The sequence below is a fragment of the Lonchura striata genome, chromosome 21 (genome assembly GCF_050655825.1).
Source record: "Lonchura striata isolate lonStrDom1 chromosome 21, ASM5065582v1, whole genome shotgun sequence".
Classification (NCBI taxonomy): domain Eukaryota; kingdom Metazoa; phylum Chordata; class Aves; order Passeriformes; family Estrildidae; genus Lonchura; species Lonchura striata.
The window spans coordinates 1400585-1425053 of NC_140723.1; the positions used below are offsets into that span (position 1 = coordinate 1400585).

The window sequence follows — 24469 nt, forward strand, 5'->3', positions numbered from 1 at the left end:
AGCACCTGCTGCCCACCTGGGGAGAGAGGAGGGGCGGGACTCAGCTCTGAATCTTCTCCTCAAGCTCTGCAAAACAGTGTGTTAGGAGAGGTAATGAGCAGCTTGGCAGCAAAAGTACAATAGCACATTTTGAATCTCTAAAGGAACGTTTCTCCCCAAAAGACCACCCAAAGAGTGCGTGCTTTTCTTGGAAGATGCCTCTAAAGCTTTTACACTCCTTTTCTGAGTGCCTTAAGCACTGTATGGCTGATAATTGGACTACAAAGCCTTTTCTAGTTACAAACGTATTTCAAATTAGACCTGTGCTCAACTCTGGCCTCTAAAACATTTATTTCCTGGTTTTATAAGTAATGGTTTACTTGAGAAGGCAAAGGCACAACAGCAAAGCTAGAGAAATTTGTACAAACAATAAACAAGTCCCCCATGCTGATGTCCTGTGTCTTTCTCAAAGGTGAAGCCTGGTGTTTTTCATTTGGCAGCTGAGCAGTGTAATAAATCAATATGAAACAAGAGTAGATATTAAAAACTTTATTTCCCACCCCCCAAAACTTCCCTTTTTAGTGAAAAGATTAAACCACAGTTTAAACAGTTCACTTTCCTTCTGAAAAGCCTTGGCTGCTGAGGAGTGCCATGGATAGCCAGGGAGGATGTCAGCACTGGGAGGCCACCAGAGAGCAGCCAGAGTCACAGGGACCCCCCCTCTGCACCAAATTCACATTAAAGTGCTCCTTAGGCAACCAAGTCACAATCTAGAGAATTCTTTGGGCTCATTCCTTGTTTATTTTAATAAAGAAATTTCTTATCTGGCCCCAACAAAAAGGGGTAGAAGATTTACTTTCACATAGACCTTTACAAAGCTGCAACTGAATCAAAATGAGTGTTTTCATAAATAAAGGTACAATTGCTCTCATTACACAGTATTTATTTGCTCAAGATAATTTCTTCCTTGTGCTCACAAGTCTGTTCTTCCTTTTGCAGACAGTCCATGGCTTCTCTCCAGCTTTTTCCCAATTTTGAGACCACAACAGCATCCTGGCAGCAGAATTTCTGGCCATGAAAATGGTCATGTTCTCACAGTTAGATTCTAGAATTGTCACTGTAAATAATTAACAACCATAGGAAAAGAACCAACAACAGGTAAATTGAGTTCACTTTTAATAGATTCTGAAACATCTCGAAGTCAGTGCAACCCACAGCAAAACCCAGAAGTTTTGTAAAAACCACCTGCACACATGAGAGAAAATGAAGTGCTTGGTTTTAGGCAGCAGTGCTGGAGACTTTGTGCAGATTCCTGAGCAGTCAGTGCACCTTGGGAATTCCACTGCAGGTTTTTCAGTCTGTCAAAGTCTGTGTGTGCTTTAAGGCCCTGCAGCCACAGAGAGTGAAGCTGAGGAGTGTCACCTGTACACTCAGTGGTGGAGAGCCTAGAGCAGCACTGCTGCCTCCTGGAACAGTGCCTCAGGAACATGCTGTTATCCCAGGATCCAGAGAATTTCCCTATCACCAAACAGCTGCAAGGAGGGAAACCATGTACAATTTTTCAAGTGACTAGAAACTTCTGTTTATTAAAGCCCAGTGCAAGCTGGATTTAAGTTAATGATCATTAATTGTTCCTAATGTGACAGCTATTCTTGTGCAGCAGTCAAAGGGTTAAAGTGGAACTCTGCAGTATTTTACACAAGTTCACATATTCTCTATACAAATTTGGCAAATTCGTGTCACAGCCTTAGATCTCATTCTTGCAATTCCTGCAAGAATTGCACCTCCAGCTCCTCTGGGAAGCAGAGAAGCCCCCGGGCAGCCAGGAGTGCCAGGCTTGGGCACAGCCCCCGTCCCACCAGGGCTGGCCATCCTCGGCCTCCAGCCTGGCCAGGTGGACTTCTTGAACCAAATCTGCTTTGACACATGCTCCCAAAAGTGCTCCAGGCCAGAGAGCAGCTGAGTATGGAAAAACTGATTGCATCAGAAACACTGCAGCCAAAAGGAAATCAAACCATGACTTCAAAGCCAATCAAAAAACCAAAACAACCCCCCCAAAAGCAAGCGTTTATATGTGTGTAGATGTAATAAATATTGCAAAGCACATTTGTCTTTTCCCCCCCAAGTCAATAAGTATAAAGAAATAACCAATGCACCAAAACATCAGCTTCCTGCAATGAAAACGTTGGAGTCAGCAAAATACCTGCAAGCCAACTGAAGGGAAAGCTTTTGCATTGTCACCCAATCACAAGTTGCTTCCAGTTCTATGCAGCCAAATCAAACCCTCTTCAAATTCACAAGTTTGACCTAAATAAGCACCACAGCATAAAAAGCTTCTTTAGAAGTAGGATGTCAAGAGACTTTGTTTAAAATATAAAATAAAATGTGAGATAAAAGGTTTCCATTGGTCAAGTTTGAAAAATTGCCTTCCTTTATCCAACCACAGCCTGTCCCTTTGAGCCAACCAAAACCACACCTTTAGGTTTGTCCTTAATGAACACAGCCCGGCTGAGTTGCAAAATCTGACAGGAATAGATGGCTGTGAGATGCATTCTGAGGGTTGGGCAAAGGGAAACAACATTACAAAGGAGAAGGAATACCAAGGAACAATTAGGGTGGGCAGAGGAACTTATTAATGCTCAGCCATCCTCCTCTATCTTCAGGAGTTTCACTGTCCTCTCCAGTTCTGTGTTGTTCAGGTGTCCTGTAGTTACTGTCTTCTGTCTTCTGTCTCTGACCTGGAAAATGCCATCACAACATCCTCAGCACCTGCAACAACAATGGATACAGGAAATCTGTGCCATAATTATTTCCTTTAAAGAGCAGTGGAGAGAGGCAGTACCCAAAGTATCATTCTACACATCCACACAACCATCAGGAAAGCAAATGACAAACTAGGGAATGCCAAGAACACCACCACTGCCTGTCCCAGTTCAGGTAACTGCTCAGCTCCACAGAATCTTCTTCCAGGCCTTTGCAAAGTTCAAATTGAACTCAGAACATCAGCATGCCAAATTCCTCCAGTGTTTTACCTGAAGCATATCAACAAGCAAATCTGTTTTGTGCCCCAAGCAACTTCTGCCCATACACCTGCACACAAGGTAAAAGAGGACTAATAAAAATCTCTAATCTGTTCTCATTATATGAATTCCATTTCTTCAGGTATCTAATCTACTCCTCAGTTGCAATATAGCAGGAAAAGTGGTCAAAATGCTTATAAATTCCCCCTGCTAATGTTCTTAAAAGCTAAATCAATGTTCCTGAAATGCAACTACACTTACTTTTATAAATCTCACAATTTATTTGTTATAGGTACTCAAAGGAGGAAATATTAAGGACCAAGCAGTAGTAGTTTGTTTTTCATATGTAGGGCCCTTATCTTATATAAAACGACATCAAAAACTGCTCTGATGCACCCTCTTGCCAGCATTCAGAAGCCCTGCAGTCATCTCCCTTTTCATCTGCTGCACAAACTGTTTCTTCCTTGATCAAAACATAAATGATATATAGCACCAGGATCCAGCTCGGAATTAACAAGCTGCCTTGTTGATTTTAAAACACGCAAGAACCAGCAGCCCCTAAAGAAAAACAAGGATTTCACTTGCAAGGATTGTGACAAAGCCTTCGATGCTGGAGGGGGCGAGCCCCACGCTGCAGCAGCAGGAGGCTGGGGCAGCTGCAGCAGCAGCTCTGGCACCAGTGCCCCACCAGTGCCCCACCAGTGCCCCACCAGTGCCCCACGCCTCTTGCAAGGTGCAGGAGCAGCTGGAGCTGCCTGGCAAGCACAGAGACTCACCCAGCACGGCATCAGCTGCATTCCTTCCCAGATGCTGACTGCTTCCCTGGGCTCTCCTCTTTCCAGTGTCTCAATGGGAACAAAATTCCTGCAGGCTTCCCTGAATCCCAGGCAGGAAAGGAGGCTGCATCCCAGAAAACCCCACAGCTCCATGCCCTGCCTGCCCCGACTGCCCAGAGGCCACTGAGGGCACGTGGCCACATCTGGAGGTGTCTCCCAGCAAAAGAGCCTGGGTGACATTTGTCCAGAAAAAGGTCATCCACGTTTCTCAGCATAAAAGCAGGTTTTGTTCCAGCCCTTTCCTGTAACCCAAACTACCCAGAGCCAAAGGAAACCCAGCTAACGAGGCTGCTCATTAAGGAGCTCTCCAGTGCCCTGTACAGACACAAACACTGCCCAGGAACAGAGCTGGCCCTTCTGTCTGCTCAGGGGAAAGCAGGGACCCCAGCACTGAGCTGCTCCTGCAGGCCCACTTGGCTCCCACAGCGGATGTTTTCTTACTCATCGAGTAAAATAATGTAAAAAGCAGAGCACAGGTTATAAAGTTGAGCTGCACATGGCCAAGAGCCTGTGACTGAGACAATGGGATGGTGAACCACATCTGCTTGGAGCACATCCTTCACTGGGCTCTTCACTTCCAGCAATTAATGTACAGAACAATGGCAAAGGCACACTTTTACCTGACCTGCACCTCTCTCCACAGCTGTCCCTTTCCTGGGCACACATTTCTACCCTGAAATAGAGACGTACAACATACCCAGTGAAATATCCCCCATCTTCTATGAGCAAAGCATTGATTGCCACAAATCTTTGGACATTCAGATACTTCTCTCACTGCATCTGCCTCCCGCTTCCTCACCCTCATTCTTCCTACAAATTAACAATAATTAACAGGTGGGTTTATGTCCTATCTTAGAAAGCAATAGTGACAATCTTACCCACTAACTTCCAAAATAATCCTGCTGAGATTATGTTCCAGTTGCAGCTGTTTGAATTGCTGAATTTAGAGTTCTTTTACACCACTTATTCTTCAGTCTTAGCAAGCCAAGATGAGCTGAAGGTCAAATGACTTTACTGCAAGGCAGGAAGGCTGCAGGCGTGCCCTGAGCTCAGTGTTCTCAGCAAGGACCTGGGCACAGAGACATGAACCCAGCAGGTACAGGCTGGATTGGAACACACCACCTCAACACCAGAGAAGATGCTGACACCTCTAACAGCTGTGTTCCCAAGTGCTCTTTGAATGAGAAATAGATATGTACACCTGATTTGCTTGTAGTCACCCGCAGAATTAATTAAGCCCCAAAAGCATTTAGAGGTCAGAAGGTTTAGCCTGCTGGGAATTTCTAAAGGCTGCCAAATTTAAAAAAAGAAATTCTTCACTTCACACGAGATCTTTGCATACATACAATTCTTCACCCACCTTCCAGCAATAATCTTCTAAACATTAACTCTTCCCTGAAATTCCCAGTATTATCATCTTAGTCTGGCATTCTAAAAATACACCATGCACTGCTGAGAGCAGCAGCACACTAAAACAAGCCTTGTGTTCAACAAAATAAAAGTGCACAGAGCAGAGCTCGATCTCCATTCTCCATCAGCACCTGCAGAGCCCTGAGCACGGTCCCCTGGAGCCCCACAAGCAGCCTGGGTGGTTTTGGTGCCCCAGCACCCAGAGAACAGCAGAGTCTCACCCAGCCAGGCACGTGTCTGCATCTCAGCCTTGCCCTCCCCATGGACCAGCTTCCTCCAGGAGCCAGCACGACAATCCTGTTGCTATAGGAACACCAGAGCTGCAATCACCAAGGTCTCAGCACAATTCCCATCTCGTGCTTCCTCCCTGCACCGCTTCCATTTCCAGAGCTGCCAGAGCCCAGAGCCACCCACCCTCTGGAAATGCAAGGAGCTGGGCAACAGGGAATATGGGGCTTGTGCAGGAGATGCTTCTGGGCACAGAACTTCCCCAGAGGCATTTTGCTTGCACTCAAAACTATGTGAGAAAGCCTGATTTCATCGAGGGTGAGCTGTGTTAGCTCTTGCTGCAATGCAGGCAAGACCAACGTGTGAACAGCCCAGAACAGCTCAGGATTACATCCCCTCTCCAGCACACACACTGGCTGATCTGAGATGCCTCAGGGCTCCTTGGTTATTCTTGGAGCCATAAAAACAAACAACAAACACTCCACAGATGTCAGCTAAAAAGCTCCTGGAGTAAAGAAAAACACCCTGGATTTTGCACTTTCATACAGGTGTTAACAATGATTGAAAAATAAAATTACATTAATATTAGACTCAATTACCGTATCTCCTCTTCCAATAAAAATAAGCATAAACTGAAGGGGAGTCTTAGCCTTCAGGCTTGATTAAAAAATACAGAGATGTTCTAAGATGCTGCCTTATCCAAATTAACTTCCATTGCTGGATCCTTAGACAACAAAGAGAGTCTCAAAGAGGAACTTTAAATGTCAGAGATATTGTATTAGCAGTGGCTCATGGAGGGTTGGCACAAGCCTGAACTCAGCAGGGACAGCAAAAACCCCTTCCTGCAGGGGAGACACGGCTCAAAACTCTACATCCCATCCCCTACACTCTTGTCAAGAAAACCCCCCGAGCCAGAACAACCTTCCTGGAACTGGAGCCAGCCTGCAGCACTTTAAGGAACACACAGAAACCTGCAGGTCCATGGCAAAGCTCTCAGAGTGCTCAGGCAGCCACTCATTCTGGTTTTCGGGACAAAATGGGGATGTGAAGTTAGCTTTGTGTCTTTTGTGCCTGCTGGAGGAAAATGGCTCTAAAGATACATCAGGGACACCCTGTCCTAGGAGGAACAAAAGGCTGTGAAATCCACTGAAGTGCTAACTTGGTGTAAGTTACTCCCTAAATAACACCTCTTTTTGTTGTCATGTAAGACGAGCTGCGTAAAGGAAAAAAGAAATCCTCCAGAGGAGATTCAATGAAAACAGAAAAGTAGGGGAGAAAATTCCTTTAAGCAATCTCGGAGCAACAGAACAGCGAGCTGTGGACTTGCAGGAGTTTTCCAGCACCAGGCAATGCCATCTAGTGGAGATGGGATCTCCCTTAGGGTGGCACATCCCACACCTAGGCCATGGTATTCCCATACTCAGGAATTCCATACTCAGCCCTTCCTGTTTCACCGACCCCAGGACCCAGCAGAGGGCACAGGCAGCAGCAAGCAAGGAGCATTTTCATCACTGACTGGCAGAAACCTGGAGGGATTGCTAAGGAAATCAAAGTCCTGAGCAATAAAGAAGCAATAAGTAGCTCCTGTCTGTAGAGCACACTACAGCTTCAGCACCACTATCTGTTCCTACAGATGGTAGATTTGTCCCCTGGCAGGACTTCTGATTTTATCACCTTTTCTTAGCCAAAGTGCAGGTAATTCAGCATTGATTTCACTGGGAAAAATGTAACTTTTAAGGATCATGCTGAAAAATGCCAACTGCAGCTAAGTCTCTCTTAACTGAATGTGTCTACCTCAGTTTTTTACAAGAAACAGAAAATTCTCACTTTAGACTGGCAGAAAAGCTGTGTATTCTGGCTCAGAATTCTTCAAGCATATCCACTTCCATCAGCCCCCAGCTATGCAAGGAATGAGGACAGCAAGTTTGTGCAGGTTGTGTTTGTAATGGATTTCTACATGCCTCAGATCTATACTAAATTTCTGCTCAGATCTTTCTGGCACGAGTCTCACAATGTTCCTTCAATTCCAAACTGCACTTCATGAACGTGATCTGGCACAAGGGCTGTGCAGGGGAGGGAGAGGAATCCAGTAAGAAACGTTCAGGTTCAGAAGAGATTAGTGGGCTCAGAGCAGCTCCACACAATTGTTTACCAAGACTTCTGCAAAGAATTAACAAAATCAGCATATCCCGGCCTGCAGGATGGGTTTCAGCAGGTGGCAAACGATTCTGGACATCCAGGAGCCTGCAGGTGCTGTTTTCTGAGGCTGCTGGCCCAGGGCAAGCAACTCCAGGGCAGAGGGAGGGCACTGGGGGCACTGGGCAGCACTGGGAGGGCACTGGGAGGGCACTGGGCAGCACTGGAGGGTACAGGAGGCACTGGGCAGCACTGGGGGGCACAGGGGGGTACAGGGGGCACTGGGGGCACTGGGCAGCACAGGGGGCACTGGGGGAAGCACTGGGGGGCACAGGGGGCACTGGGGGACACTGGAGGACACTGGGAGGGCACAGGGGGCACTCACCCTGGTCGATGGAGTGCTGGGGCAGCTGGCTCAGCTGGCTGTTCACCACTCCCGCGTACGTGCGCAGGAACTCCTCCTCGCTGGCCGTCAGCTGTGGGCACAGAGGTGACAGAGGTGACAGAGGTGACACCCGAGCACTCAGCAAAGCAGAAGCCACCCCAGCTCCCAGGGACGGGCACCACAGCACCTCTGCTCTGCTCCTCACCACCTGCCCCACCCCTGACTTGTGCACCTCGAGGGCCAGCAGGGACACAGCAGCCAAATGGGACATCAGGAACTCACGGGCAGGTTCAGTGCCACCTTAAAGCAACTGCTTTGCTCGGCTCCTTTGCCAGTAATGGAGAACTTGAAATAATTTATCTATATATGGTAGTTCCAGGCATCACAAGCCTGATAACATATAAGTAAAAATCAGTTGTGTTCAAGTGATAACGGTTAAATCCAGGATGGCTCAAACAAATCAGCATTAAAGCCAGACCATCACCTGCCCATCTCAACAAGCACTACCCCAGTTAGTCCAAAGTTTCCTGAAAACCCACAAAGGGTGGGCTACAAAGTGCATCTTACGTTTGATCCCATCTTCCTGAGCATGAGCAGCACCCTCACTTTCTGCTGAATGTACATCTCCTCCGGACTCTTTCCGGGGACGCCCTCACGGTTCATTCCCCTCCTGCCAGCTCCTGATTTCCTGCAGATACAAAATCAGCAAAACAAACTAGAACAGCCAATGGGGTCTCACAGGAAATGGAGGAAAAGTTTCATTTGCAAAATACCTGTTTTTCACCAGTGGGTAGATCACTGAATATCCTGGGAGAGGGAGGAATCACATCCTTCCCCAGAGAAACCCTTAAAAATGTCAGCAGCTAAACTGGGCCTACAAATGCAACTGAAACATTCACAGAGGCTCCTGTTCACATCCACAGCTCATTATCTGTGGTTACATTACTGCATGAGTAGAAAAAGAATTCTAAGAACTAGATGAAAGAACCAGCCTGACAGAAAAGTCCGTGGCTTGGGGGTTTTTCCATAAATAAGCACAAGCAGAATGAAAACAGGATGCAGAATGCACAGCCATCAAGCCCACAATGGCTAAACAAAAGCTGTGTGAAACCTAAACTCTTAAGTCTTTCCCCTCTTTTTCTTTTTTCCTTTATATATCATATGAAAAGGCCACTACATTACTGTAAAAGTTATTAAAATTTATTAAATTATTTTGGAGACAAAGCATAACTAAGAGGATCAGGGAAGGAGTATCATTTAAAAGGTGAGTTTTTGCTTCTTATTTAAATAAAAATAATTATGTTACGGAATAAACAGACTGTGCCATCCAAATTCTATAGCACAAAGCATGATTACACTATAATATGAGTATCTGGTAATTATTTAAGTTCCACAACAGGGTGTTTACCACGACAAAAAACAAAACAACATTCAGGCATTCTCTTCAGCTACTCTTAAAAATCATCCTGAACCATGTTTATTTAGTCAAAAATAGTAAAAACCTTAACCTGAAATGTAAAAAATAACGGTGCTTCAAAGAACACACAATTCCAGCAGCACCACAAACAGACCCAAACCTGAGCAGCACTGGGTGGAGAAGAAATGCAACCCCTGAAGGGACCCCACAAGGGAGATGGAGAGAGACAGGAGTGACAGCACAAGGGGAAAGGCTTCACACTTATGGAGAGTGGGTTTAGGTGGGATATTGGGAAGAAATTCTTCCCTGTGAGGCCCTGGCACAGGTGCCCAGAGCAGCTGTGGCTGCCCCTGGATCCCTGGCAGTGCCCAAGGCTGGACACTGGGGTTTGGAGCACCTGGGACAGTGGGAGGTGTCCCTGCCAGGGCAGGGGTGGCACTGGAAGGGTTCTGAGGTCCCTTCCCACCCAAACCATTCCATGCTCCCATGAGTGGATGGAGGTGTGACCCAGCCACTCCTGCATCACACACACCTCAGAGAAGTGGCTCCAAAACAGGTCTTCAACAGCTTTCCACTCCAGAACTGGGTCTGGTCCTGCACCAGCCTATAAATGTGATTTCCTGAACCTCAGTAATGAAGGGAACACACTACACAAGGCTTGCATAGGGAAGGCAGTATCCCAGCAGGTTCAAACACAGTTTTCCCAGTAATGCTGTCCTGCAGTCATTACCAACCTCTCCTCTCACTTCATTTCCATTATTACTTTTAAGGGAAAGTAATCTGGGTGTGGAAACCGTTTAAAATTACACAGAGGCCCTCCTGAGTGAGTCAGAAGTAATGCAAACTTCAGCAGCAGCTGCTGGGACAGGCTTTGCCACCCACATTACTGAGCATGGAGATAACAGCAGTAAAAAGTGAGAAAGATCCATCACCAGTCCTCCTTGTTTCAGTGGGAAGAGTTGATTTGCTATAGATGGCTCTGCTTGGAAACCTGCAGCCTGTACATGTGCAAGGTGATGACTGTTGAGGCTTTTTATACAACCAGCAAACAGCTCTCTGAAGGGGGAATAAACAATCCCATAATTTTGCCTAGTGTCAACTCAAGTAAGTAAACTGGATTATGCTAGGTATATTCTCCACAGTGCAATTTACTGAGTGCTAACAAGGGATGTCAATAGTAAAGCAATGAGCAAAATAAGATAGTCAGCAAGAGACATTAAGTTATACACGTCCAGAGACTGATAAAACAATAAACATTGATCAAGAAATCCAGTCAGTCTGAAAGGTAGGGACTGGTTCTTAGTATTGTAAATACATTTCAAAAAATATTGTACTTGAAAAGGGAAGCTGCTGAAATGCAGGAAGACATCTATTGTTTAAAAATGAAACAAAGTGGATGGGATATCAGTAGGTGGCACCATCCACAAGCACCAAGAAAATGCCACGGCTGCCCCCAAGCCAATAAGGATGACCCCACTTCAGCACTGCTCTGCACATCACATACTTCCTGGTTTGGTTACTATTCATTGTTTTCCACCATTACTATTAATTTCAAGAATTTAAAAAGGGGTGATGGGAATTCCTATCTAAGCCTGGCTCTTCTGAAGTAACCTTCAGCCAAGATGGGTTTGTCATGAAGTCACCTATTTAACAGGAAGGATAAAAATCCTAAAGCCCATTCAGTGAATGCTTCACGTAATTAGGAAGCAGCATGGGGGAAAAAAGCACTCAATATGGCTCAAAAAATATGTACAGAGAGGTAAAATTAAACTTTCAGAGCAACAGCACTTTGCTCTCCCTGCACCACACAACTACCCTGCCACCACAGCTCTTCCTACTCGATGACATCGAAGTGGAAGGATAAAGGTCAGACCCCAGCATGAAAATGTGCACATATCTCTGTTTTCTTGTTACATAAAGCTTTCAGAAGACACAGTTTAGGATGACAACATCACCCAGCATATGCTACATGAGAGAATTTCCAAACCCACATACAAAGCTGCTCCATGCCCAGCAGACAGCATGATCCACATTTGCAAATGAAGGACTGAAAAATCTTTTCAAAATACTTACCAAGGTTGTTCTCTCCAGAAAGCTACATTAATATGCTAGACATTATGAAATGCTCTTTAAGCAGCATTTCCCTGCCCCCACAAATCTTTCTGGCTCATGGATGAGTGGTCACTGCCCCATCCCCAACCAACAAAACACCAGATTTCTGTGCTAACGTACCTGCTTCTAGAAACCACAGGAGATCAGATAATCCACGTGTGCAGTTCTGATCAGAGACTGAAGCTGGGAAAAATGTAGGAGGGAACTGCCCTGTGAAAACAAATGAGCAAAGAATTACAGAACATACCCAGCTGAACCCCAGAAAGATCCTTAATTCAACACACCTTCACTCCCAGTCTGCTCCAGAACATATTCTAGGTAAAATTCAAAAAAATGCACCATTGTCTGGAGTTGTAAACTTAAGAACCTTCTTATGTTTAAAGTTTTTAAAAATCAAGCTGTTCTTCAGCTGCAAGATTTCCACCCTGACCATACCAGTGACATTTCCAATCACTTGAGGATGAATTGCATTCAAGCTTTGCATTCTTGAGGGAGCTTTCAGCACAAAACCCAACTGATACATCCTGGCCTCAAAGAACTAATGGGATCTCAGCTGAATTTCTGGGAATGGCGTCCTGGATGCCTGGCACTGCAGGAAGAGAGGCCAAAGCTGGTGAAGCCATAGAGAATGCACTATCAGATCTGGAACTGGTCTCTCCAGGTAAGGGTGAGGCAGATGTGCAGAGCCAACAGGAATATTTGGGCTGCCTGTGCTTACCTCTGGCAGCTAAACCTGGATCTACTCCCCAGTTTTCCATTCCTTTCTCACAAAAAAGACTGACCCCGCATTTCAAAAGCTGCAGTGTTAGTCAGAAATGCCTGAATTCTTCACTAAACTCTGTTAAAAGACTAAATGCTTCAAGCTTGTCCTGCTGCACCCAACACACTGCAAATGGACATAACTGGGTCACCTAATTCTCCCTAGTTTGCCAGGCACAGGCAATGAAATTTAGTTTTCATTTATTTTTAAGATGATTCACATGACAGAATAATAAACAACAAAGATCTATATATTACAGCCAACACTGCCAGCCCAGCTTTGCCAAAGCAATAATCTGAGTTTGCCAACACTCCCTCCCCTTCCCCAGCAGCACAGAAAGCTGTCCTGCAGTCCAGCACCTCCCTCCCCACGCTGCCTGCAGTGGGCTGGGTGAGGATCCCAGGAATTCCTTCAGCTCAGCAAGGCCCAACATGTGGACTGGGCAGAGCCAGGAACGCCTGACATGCCCATCTGTCTCCTTCCACAGCCTGTGCTGGGCTGGGGAAAGCTGTGCAGCCCTGCCCTGGCACACCAAGCACGAGCAGCACCTTCCCACTGACCCTGGGGATTGGAGCTGCAGCTCTGGCAAGGCAGGAAGTCAGAGATCAGAGGAAGCCAGGCATGGCTTTGGAATGAGCAGCTGGAGGTACTTCTACACCTAAACACACCTGGGCTACTGTGCAAGGGCATTACCCAAGTAATGTAATAGCTAAATACTTCTAATTTTCCCACTAGCTTCCTCACATCTCCTCACTGTTACTTGTTCTGAAAACTCTAATGAAAATAAAATATATTTCTTCCCAAAAATGAATTAAAAGACCACAGTGGCTTTCTCTTTAATCACCAACCCCAGACACAACAGTACATAATGAAAAAAATACTGTAACTGCACTTAGCCTTCCCTTTTATTCTTTTTTCCTAACTAGGTTTAGAACATCGGCTATTGGGGTTTCACTTCAAAAAAATGTAGACAGGAGAAATCTGTACTCAGTCTCAGTTTAACTTGTCTGTTTTACCAACAGATGGAAACAGCTCCTCAGGAAACTCAAGCTTCACCAGCAAGAACTGTTTTGACTGAACGCCTTCAGAAGAAGATTCCGACACACAGCAACTGAAAATTAAAGATTTGTAGCTCTATTTCCTTCACTTCCACCTACACTGGTATGAATTCAAAACCTGGAAGGGACTTTCTGCTGGACAAAGCCACAGATCAGTTCATAATTAAGAACTCTTAAATTCTTCTGACTCCCCTCCTACCATATTTTTAAATAAACAAACATTTCACATCTCAACAGAAAAAGAGACATGCTTAAAAATGCATCTTTGTAAATTTTGCATAAATGAAATTACTTAAGCATCCCATTCAGTTTTAAAGCCATGCTTATTAAATGCAATGAGAAAGCAACATGAGCTTTTGTTCCTTCAAATTTCATATTCCCCCTAACACTGTAGTCCTCTGTAATGCTGAAATTCCTAATGACAACATTTTACTGGTATGGGAAAACACAAAATGCAACTGAGGAATCTGCACAGCCTAAATTAAGGGGGCAGAAAATAAAAAGGCAGTAAGCTGTTGGAAAATGTAGTATTTTACATATTTAGTCTTAATAATTTAGGGTACTTAGAGCAGCCATCTGGCAAGTTCTTTAAAGCCTAAGTCACAGCTGACTACCTCTTTAATATCTTGTAGCATTTCCAGTTATAGCCAAAAGAAACCCAACAGGAGTTAGTTCAGCTACAATTTATTTTTTTGTTGAATCTGACTGGTTCTGTTCAAGGCAGTGAAAACCCTCAATTAATGGGAAAGGATTGTAAAGCCCAGTTAAGGAGTTCAGGTGAATAAACCCAAGCACTGCAGGTTCCCTTTGCTCCACACAAGTGGAGTTCAGAGCAGCAGGAAGGGTCCCTTTGACTCTCTGATATCTCTGCTACCATTAGCCAAGGTTAAGCCATTCCCCTCCACAGCCCCACCACGGAGCACTTCAGTGCCTGAGCACGGTCACACTGGGAAGCTTGGAAGTGCAAGGGGATGCTGCCCCTCACTTAAGCCTTGCTAATTTTCAAATGACATTTTTCAGAGAACAGTTAGAGCCCTAAAAACCTTCCAAGCTGGAGCCAGAAACCTGAAGTCAGGAACCAGAGTCTGCAAAAACCCTGCTACAAATTTCCCTCTAATTCATTCTGACTCGTGACCTTCAGTCACAGGCAGCTGGAGACTGGATTAATTCCCATCTCCAGAGGGATACAATGAAGAATTCATAACAGCTACCTATTTATAGGTGAACAGTATGAACTGAAATATTTAATATGGGTTTTTTTTGTCTTCGTTTCTATGTTCAGTGCTACCTTTTAGCTGACTTCAGAATCTGAACCCAGTGTCAGATTTAGTTCAATTTACTGCTGGAACTCTCAAATGTGGTAGGTTCACATCTCTTAAATGTCAGATTTAAATTTTTAACGAAACACTACAGTCTCCTTCTTGAAGGAGGACAGGAAACAGCCCCAAACACTGCCATTTATTCATGAAACATTTATGAACACAAGCAGGGGTTTTTCTCCCCAGTGCTGGAACACCTTTCAGAGCTTCAAAATGGGCTTCAAAAATAGCAATGAAGTGCATTCCATAGAGCTTCCCGATATACCAAAACAGTTCTTACATCAATGCTCAAGCTGACCTAAAAAGTAAATTTTAAAAATCCTACTAGCATAGTCATCACTTTAATGAAATTAAAATTGTCTCCTGACCTTCAGGCACACACAAACCAGATGATTTCCCCCTGTTCCCTCAAGGACAAGACACCTCTCACATCTCATACAGCTAAAAGAGGCAGCACAGGGTTTTAGGTAGTTCATGTCAGTCAACTTGAAGCCTCTGAAATTAAACGTAGTAACAGCAACAAAACCTGAAAAAAAGCCTTTCATTTCACAAAGGTATTCACACTTCAAAGTTGAATGTGTCAAAAATTCTTTAAGAAGTGACACCACTTTATAAAGAGCAGTTTACACACAAATTATTGCATCCTAGTCCAAGAGACAGCTCCAGCAGAATGCTGCAGTACTTTACTCACAATGGTCACCAACAGCTGGATGGACACTGCTGCTCTCCTCCCAACCAGGGGCATCCTTCACTGAGGCTCAGGCACCTCTTCTCCTATTTAAAACAAACCTACAAATCTTCTAGGCAGGAAATTAGGCTCTAATAACAGATAGCCAACGATTTAATTACTAGGTAACCCACTGAAGAATTAGTGCTAAAAAGTGTTCAGCATCCATCATTAAAATAGAACAGTACAGCCAAGCCTTGTAAGGATCTATCTGTAAATATTTTATTTCAGAAACAGAACATTTCTGGAGAAAATTTCAGTGCCATTTCTGAGTCAAACTCCCTGTGCTGGAGTGACCAACTTCTCCCAGTCCAAGCACACAGAAATGCTGGGTGCATTTAACCTGAAATGGCAGAGAGCACACGTGGTGGCACAGAAAGGCTTCCTCTCCACTGTGTGTGCACATATCTCTAAGTATTTTATAGATATATTTATAAGCATTTCTCTGGTACCCATCAACACAGGATCTACAGCCAGCCAGGTATTAATGAGAGCTCTCAATGTGCTGCCCTGTAATCTTTACTGACATCTGAACATCATTATTGACAGGTCACAGACATTTCACACTGCAAATGCCTATAAATCTGTTACAGAAGAAAGATTATGGCTAACTAGATTTTTTTAAAAGCAATTAAAATGTGAGCTGTTATTAGGTTGGTGACTATTTAGCATTTTAGTATTTTGCAAGAGTGTATCAAAGTACATAGTTAGGACCAGAAACTCTCAGATTAATAGTTCTTTATTACCAAAATTGTGTAACCATTGGACAGCAACATGAAATAGTGTTCTGGCCTCATACATCAATAAAATCTGCTGTAAAATGTGATAAACACAGCCCTTATGTCTCCTAGTTATCTTGCCTCTTTAGGAAAAAAAGAACCAAATTTCTGTGCTGCTTTCCCCATGGACGCTCTGAACAACAAAAAAAAGCAAAGAAGAGGTTTCAGTTCTGAATCAAGGCTTAATTTTCAAAACCATTTAAAGAGATCTATTATTAATAGCTCTTGCTGTGAGTTGAACTAAGAATTAATGGCTCTTTATCTACTGTGGCCACATGCCTTGATCACGTCTGTGGTACTAACCAGAACACAAACTCTGCCTCCTCAGTGATCCACGAGCAGCAGCAAGGTTCCTGGATAACATGGGCAAGAGACTTTTGCTCCTAAGACCTTCATCAAATAATAATCCACGAGACTTTTCCTAGATAGTGTTCCATAGGTTGGTCTCAGTAGAGTATGCCAAGCATGCCAGCTTCTCTCTTCTCTGAAGGACTTACTAGAAACAAAAAGCACAAGAAAAGGATTTTTGTTCCTTTCTTAGGTCACCAAACAAGACTGTGAAACAAGACTGTGCTGCAAAAATATCTGATGGACAGAGGAGGGAGTAAGGAAAAAAGTCCTTGTCAGTTGACTTTTAACATTCACTAGTTTAAAACAAATTCCTAATTACACACCAATTTTACCACAGACATTTTGCTTTCCCTGTGTTTTGGCCAAGTGGGATTGCAAGGAAGGAAATCTTGCCTTCAAGAGACTTCGTATTTCTCAGGAAAATGGAAGCCACTTCCTTCCTGCCTAGCCACAATTCTGAATGCTACCTTAATTCTGTGAGCTGTGACATAAAGCTGCAGGTCAGTGGTCTGGCAGCTGGAGAGTCCCTTCAGCACTGAACAAATACACGGGGCTGGAGAGAAAGAACCCAGGGACTGCAGGGGCTGAGGGTCCCAGCGAGTCCCCATCGCTCCTGGGACTGAGCAATTCCTGGGCACAAAGGAACAGTCACAGGCCAGACAAAACACACGGATGTTAAAGGCAACCACATGTAAAAATATTAATTTAGATTAATCAACCTGCAATACGTAACAACAGTAACAACAGGAGTTAGCCCAGAGACCATTCACAACAAAGCTCGAGAGTGGCTGATTCTCACACAAGTTAAAACCACTGCAAGATCCCAGATCACTGCAGGAGCAGGACTTTAAGGCAGAATGGGCAAAGAGAATGACTGAAGAGCAGCCAGATTTCTGCCAAACCATAAGCACAATTAGATACACCTCTATTATGGTTAGCTGCTCAACAAAAGGAAGGAGCTGATTGCAGTTACATCCAAAGCTGCAGCTTCCAAGAGCAAAGAAATGAATACATGAAAAACAAGGGGCCAAAACTGTAGTGCCTCACATGTGCTGTTTCACACAAAGTGCTTTATTTAAAGATTAAAATGTATTTTGTAAAAGTTCGTGAACTAAGACTCTTGACAGTGAAACAGCAAGAGAATGGTTGCAGCTTGATGTGAATTGTGAAAGGCTTATTTTACCAAGTTCATTGTAGCTGTTGACCAAGATTTCAGCAATAAAAAGTTCTGTTTAGCAAAACCTGCTGTTTCTAACCTCTGAAGTTAAGCAAAACCTTTCATGAATTCCACATAAACCAACGAGTATTATTTGGCATCTACAGACATTCCTGAAAAAGGCAGCTAAGAACATGTGAATGCTCCTATTTTTCTCAATTTGGCATCAGCTCTTGAAGTTAATTATAATATAAGTGTTATTGCTGATTGGTTTTGCATAAACATTCAGTTAACTATGTTTATCTTGAAGTCTGATATTGCCTCCCCTGACCAACTGAGCAAGCTGCCAAGGCACAAAGAAATTTCCAGTTTTCCACATAAGATCCAACACACTCAAAGTCAGGTAACACCATTGAAATAACATTAAAATGGCACCAGGCACCAGAGATCCCTGCAGCTGCACTATCCCCTCCTCAGTTCTACAAAAAGCCTTCCTTCAGTAGTTCACCTCAAGCTGTTTCAGGATTTATATTCCTCCTTTACAGCCATTCTGCTGTAAAAATTTAGGTCACATTTCCTTTAAGGATGCACGTCCATGTGTACTTATTTAAAGCTCAAGGAAATTAATTAAAAGCTCCTCACTGACTTCACTGTGCATTGAATCAGGACCTGGATGAGTTCAGAGGCAAAACAATTACACTTTAATTAAACATCTCCACCTTCATGTGAAGTAGTCAACTAATTTTATGGAAGGATGGACTGAGTCAGAAGGTTTCTAAGCTTGGTCATGGTCATAAACAGAGTTGATTACCTAAGTTGTTTCCATATTTTTTAGCTGCCCTCATAACACAGAGAAAATGGACTTGGTGAAAAATCAAATAAATTCTTGGTGTATTTGCATGGAATAAAACAGAACATCCTGAAACAAGTGGAATGGTTGTACAAATGTACTGACTCCGCCTCTGTTCCCCAATCAGTAGCTCATTTAGTCAGTCACAGGAATTCAAATAGTGCAAGAAGTTGAAATTATTCGGGTTTTTAAAATATTTTAGGCTGTTTGCATTTAAATAGCATTAATGATTATATCTATCTTATTTTTGAAAACAGAAATAGGCTTGGCAGATTTGATACTTGTTAAAACCTTGGATGCATTTACTGAAAAGCAAGAAGTATGACTCCACTTTCTGAATTCAGACTGACATTTAAACCATACAGAAGCTCTGTAAAATTCTGTCAGATCACCAGCAGTGAGCAGAAACAAGAATGAGCTTTCCTCACTTTTTCTAGCATTTGTTATATAATGCTTCCTCAACTAAGGCTGAAAAGAAATCTGAGAGTCAGGAGAGTGTTCTCATTCTAGTACTAACTAATGGGTTTTGGTTAATTTGCTGATCTCTGATTTCTTCTCACCTCTAGTTTTGCTCCCTCTGCACTCTCATGCCAATGGAAGCTCATGGACAGAGCACAGCTCTTCAAAGGGAAAAAGATCTGTAAGAGTCCCCCATTCTCAGAGATGTAACACTGAACAAAGTGGTTTGGGATTTTCCCTAAATGAAGTTACTTGGTGAAAAGTTTTCAGCACATTTCAAACTTATTTACGTATCATTTCTCCCTCGTACTTAGAAGCAAGATCATTAAATTACCAACACTGGATGTAGTGACAATCCAGTCAGTGTTTTTGTTCCAATAATTTATATCTTGGGTGCACACCACCATCAAAACTGGGACTAGTCAGTCACACAATAGCTTTAGCCCAGAACATAAACATTTGGCACATTTGCCAGGATTGCAATTTTCCCAATCACTTCTGCACAATACTCCCAATGCTGTGGTGCAGCTGGAACAGCTGCCTCTGTCCTTGCTGCACTTCAGCAGGAAATCCAATCTGATGACAGCTTGCAGTAAAAAGTACAGTTTGGCCTGTGTGTGTATAGAAATATTTCTGATAACAAATCCTTTTTTTATGGAAAAAATTCTCCTGCAAGTTTCTCCCGGCATCCCCAACAGCAGCCTCCAAAAGCCTATTGCCTTTCTGTGCACAGCACTTGGGTGGATGTTTGATGCTTCAAACTAGGTCAGATGCTCAGGAGGGTGCTTTGTAGTCAACAACCAACTTAGAAAGTGAAATACTTGGTAAAAAACATAAATGTTTGTGTTGGTTACAGATGACAAACATTTTGGAGAGGAAAAACTTATATTAAACACATATAAAATAGATCTATTTCTGACAAGCTGTTTCCGAGGCAAAGCATCAACCTTGAACAGTTTAACCACATCAGGCACTTTTAGGTGTTAGCTCTGTTTGCCCATATGCAGCTGCAGGATGATTTTTAATTTTTGGCAGCAGATACATATCACAGTCATTGTTAGTAATTACAAAATCTAGGTTTTATATCTGTTCACTTTTGGTTTTGTTTAGAAAACAACACAAATTATTTTGGAAACGTCTCTCTCCTCTCGCAAAGTGAAGCGCTCTCAAACCCTGGATGGGGAAAAGGACGGAGGGGAGCAGAAAGTGATAGAGCCACAGATTTCCCATAAAACTGGGATTCAGAACTTGTTTTCCAAAGATTCCACAGGATGTTCTGTCCCGTGACACAAGCAGTAACTGATTTGTTCAGAGAGGGACAGAGGCTCCCTCCCTGCCAGGGCAGCCCCAGCTCTGCTGATGGCACAGGGATTGGCACAGGGCTCCTGCCAGCCTGGGAGATGGTTCCCCTGCTGAACATTTCACTGCACTCCCACCTGGATGTCAAGAAGAATCCTGAAAGCACCTTTCTGCCCTGTGTAACTTTTCCATAACTTGTTGCAAGGCTTACAATGAACTAAAAGAGAAAACTGCTTTAAAGCAGATTTGGGTCCAGCCCCTTGCTAATTAAGTTTTTTCAAAATGGCCTTTGCTCCTGCATATGTTCAGTCCTACACATTTCTTCATAGATTTATTATTTCTATGTACCACATCAACTAGGACAGCACAGAGATCCCCAACAACTCTAAATTACACTGAGGGAGCTGCTTGTTTCTCCCAGGATGCCAAAGATACAATAACTGAGGATGCTGTTTCAACTAAGGGCAAAGTGAAGCAACAGAAACATATCTGAAGTACACCTGTCACCATTTTCCAGATTATCTGTTTGTCAAGGCAAAAGTAGCTTGTAGTTTGGTAGGAAAACCAGTCTCTATTTTTAAAAGAGTAATACGTAGCTTTCTGTATGCACCCTCACCTTGAATGCCTGTACTTTCAGAATAAACCCCACTGAAGTACATGTTTAGCCTCATTTTTTCACCATTTACATGGAGGTTCTCCTTTAGCAGGCTATTTCACATCACACATGAACTCCAAAAATAACCAAGGCCAAAAGAAATTGAAAGCCTGTGAGTTCAGCAGCCAAAAATATAAATATAGTATGATTTTGTAAACGTATTGAAAAATATGTTCTTAAATTTTTGCTAATGATGCCTCTCACCATACTGGAGCCAGCTTAGATGAAGACTGTGAACTAGCACACCTAACTTGCCTCCAAAGTCTGCCAGAGTTTGGTGTTTTGTTTTTTTTTAAATCCTCACATCTGCAGAATGTCTCACGCTCATCTCACACAGCATCAAAGCTCATCCTGTTCAACATGCCAAGATGAGGAGTGGACAAATAAAAGATGATCTACAACAGAGCAAAACATTATCTTCCTGAAGAGAAAGCAAACCCGAGCCTGTGAGGCAAACCTGCCCGGATGAAGCAGACCTGGATGTTGAGCAGAAACGAGGATCACGTCTCATCTGTCTCTGATACATTCTGATCCGGAGGGTGATGCTGTCCCTCTCTCAGTATCTTCCCAACAGGTAAAAAACTAACGTGTGCCAACAAATACTGTCCATGTAAACTGAAAGTTACCCTCGGAGGCTCTAGAAACCCGATTTTTAGCCACTGTAGGATTCCCCCGGGGAAAGCCCTTTACTAAACGCAGTCCGGGAGGCGTTTCGCAGGCGAGGGCCGGGCTGCCGAGAGCATCGCGGGCACCGGGGCTGCCCGCGCGCGGCCCCGGCGCTCGGCGGCACCTGCCGCCCCTCCGGGCCCAGCGCCCCGCGGCAGCTCCCGGAGCGCCCCCGGCTGCCACGGCAGCGCGGGTGGGACACGGGGAGCGGGGCGCCTCGTGACGCGGGGTGACGGCAGAAAACGGAAAAGGCACCTCCCGCACCTGGCCGCGGGGCAGGGCCTGCCCGGGGCCGGGCGGCACCGCGGAGCGCGGAGCGGGGAGGCCCGGCCCGGAGCAGCCCGGCCCGGAGCAGCCCGGCCCCGAGCAGCCCGGCCCCGAGCAGCCCGGCCCGGAGCAGCCCGGCCCGGAGCAGCCCGGCCCGGAGCCTTTGTTCGCGGCCGCGCACAAAGGGCACCGCGCTCACCTGGTGCGGGGCCGGCGGCCCCGGCGCTCCGGCGGCTCGGGCGGCGGCGGGGCGCGCTCGGCACGGGCGGGCGAGAGCAGCGGAGCGGAGCCGAGCGGAGCCGCCGCCGCCTCCTCCTCCTCCGTCGTGACTCACCGCGGCGGCCCGAGGGAGGTGCCTGGGCGGCTCCGGGGGAGGGACCCGCCGCGTCCCGGCGCCCAGGGCAGCGGCGGCGCCGCAGGCAGCACCGAGAGCCGGCCGGGAGGAAGGGGCGGGCAGCGGGGCAGGGCCGCGCCGGGGAAGGGGCGGGCGGCGCCGGGGAAGGGGCGCGCCCGCGGGGCGCCGGAGCCTCTCCGCCGGGACAGCCCGGCACGCACTCACCTGGGAAACGTCCTCCGGAGGAGCCGGGCTCCCGCGGCTCCCGCGGGCCGGCCCGGGCCGCCCGACATCCATCGCAGCACGGCGCGGGCCGCGGCTCGGTAACACTGCGCTAAGAAAGTTAAAGACACTGCGACATCCAGTACAGCCTGAGCCAATTCAGCCAATGCGGAAAATGCCAACCTCCAACTAGAAAAAGTGGTCATTTGGTCATTGAAGCACTCAAAAATAAAGTAATTCAGCCAGTACAGAAAATGCCAACCTCCAACTAGAAAAAGTGGTAATTTGGTCATTGAAGCGCTCAAAACCAAAGTAATTCAGCCAATGCGGAAAATGCCAACCTCCAACTAGAAAAAGTGGCCATTTGGTCATTGAAGCACTCAAAAATAAAGTAATTCAGCCAGTACAGAAAATGCCAACCTCCAACTAGAAAAAGTGGTCATTTGGTCATTGAAGCACTCGAAAACAAAGTAATTCAGCCAATGAGGAAAATGGCAACCTCCAACTAGAAAAAGTGGTCATTTGGTCATTGAAGCACTCAAAAATAAAGTAATTCAGCCAGTATGGAAAATGCCAACCTCCAACTAGACTAAGTGGCCATTTGGTCATTGAAGCGCTCGAAAACAAAGTAATTCAGCCAATGCGGAAAATGCCACCCTCCAACTAGAAAAAGTGGTCATTTGGTCATTGAAGCACTCAAAAATAAAGTAATGCTTCACCTACACTGACTGAAGAACAGTAAAAGCCTAGTGAACACACAGACGAATTAATTAAAACTAAAAGCCAAAGAAGACAACCCACCAAAGGCTCCTCACCCTGCTCCATCACTTATCTGTGTTATGGTTTCCCACTAGGTTAACAGCAATCCCGCTTCCTTACAGGGTGCATTGGTGAGGCCAGCAAGGTAAGTACAAAATTCCTGGAGATGAAAATGCTTTGTGAACCAAGTGTTACTTAGTAAAATGCATCTGTTTTCCACTCGGTATTTAACTTAATTGCATAAAGATAGTCACAGTAATGAAATAGGTGGCACTTCCTTTAACAGCTTGATACTTAATGACATCAAAGTCCAATGCCACTGAAATCCAAACCCTGCTGCCAGCTAATGAAGGGCTTAACATGAAAGCCTCTGCAAAGAGCAAACCCAAGCCTCTGACAGGAACAGGAATGGTGCAAATGTGCTGGGATCTGAGATCACTGGCACATACCCACAGCACAGCAGGCAGTAATGATTATTAATTATTTAAGAAAAGAACATAAGAGCTCCAGCATAAGCTGAAAAAAATATGCAGAAGCATTGCACAGGGATCCTCCAGTTGGATTACTGTTAATTAGCACAGTACATGAGTCTGAGGGAAAGATCTAAAAGCATCTTATGCTAGTGGGAGCATATAATTAAGCCATCATTTGCATTCTTGCAATAGTATGAATTTCCTTACTGATAACATTATGGGCACAACACCATTTTATGACTAAGTACTGTCTAGCTCTAATTCAGCTGGCTGACTGTACAGCGGTGCAATGCAATCTTACACATCATCAATTTAACATCCTGCATTTATTTAGGAAGGGTTTTAGCAGGGAGACATAACACAAGGCTTCCTCTAGCCTAGGAAAAGTTTAGATTTATTGTCTTAAAACTGAGCTCCTATCCCACCTTAGTTTATTCCCTTCAAGCTTACCGAGATGTTTAGCTATCAAGCAAGGTGACGTCTTGCCATCAGTCACTTGTATCATCATTAGACATGATGGATGCTCAAGAGGCCTCTCACCTATGCTAGCTCTGCAAGAGATAGAGTAAAATATTGTTCATGTCTCATGGGAATGCACGGAGCTTCCCAAAGCACACAGAACCTAGAACTGCATGTCATCAAATCCATTACCTTCCCAATCATCACGCTGCTTGACCTAACCCTCAGCAAGGGAATGTTAGAAGTTTAATTATCTAAAAGTTAAGTCTAACATTTTTACAAGCATTGTATAAAGACTTGATATTATTTAACAGAAATCTATCAGATTAAATGGATTTTTCATCAGCTTCTAA

At 44.7% G+C, this 24469-nt stretch overlaps 1 protein-coding gene across 11 annotated transcripts; it reads right to left on the reverse strand.

Annotated features, from left to right (window-relative positions):
- Positions 1 to 513: 513 nt before the first annotated feature.
- Positions 514 to 24203, reverse strand: CTNNBIP1 (catenin beta interacting protein 1). 11 transcript variants are annotated; one of them, XM_085558695.1, is made up of 8 exons: positions 24108 to 24203; positions 23241 to 23344; positions 22429 to 22614; positions 16470 to 16662; positions 11644 to 11733; positions 8562 to 8682; positions 7995 to 8085; positions 514 to 2748 (listed from the first exon to the last, which is right to left on the reverse strand). In XM_085558695.1, exons 6-8 carry the CDS (start codon positions 8655 to 8657, stop codon positions 2690 to 2692), a joined length of 246 nt encoding a protein of 81 aa, XP_085414821.1. In that variant the 5' UTR covers positions 8658 to 8682; positions 11644 to 11733; positions 16470 to 16662; positions 22429 to 22614; positions 23241 to 23344; positions 24108 to 24203; the 3' UTR covers positions 514 to 2689. The 11 variants fall into 11 exon arrangements, with proteins under 11 accessions (XP_085414821.1, XP_085414823.1, XP_085414817.1 ...); XM_085558697.1 differs by lacking the exons at positions 22429 to 22614; positions 23241 to 23344; positions 24108 to 24203 and adding exons at positions 15352 to 15434; positions 22204 to 22340; XM_085558691.1 differs by lacking the exons at positions 22429 to 22614; positions 23241 to 23344; positions 24108 to 24203 and adding an exon at positions 22204 to 22291 and having other exon boundaries at positions 514 to 2717.
- Positions 24204 to 24469: the final 266 nt, after the last annotated feature.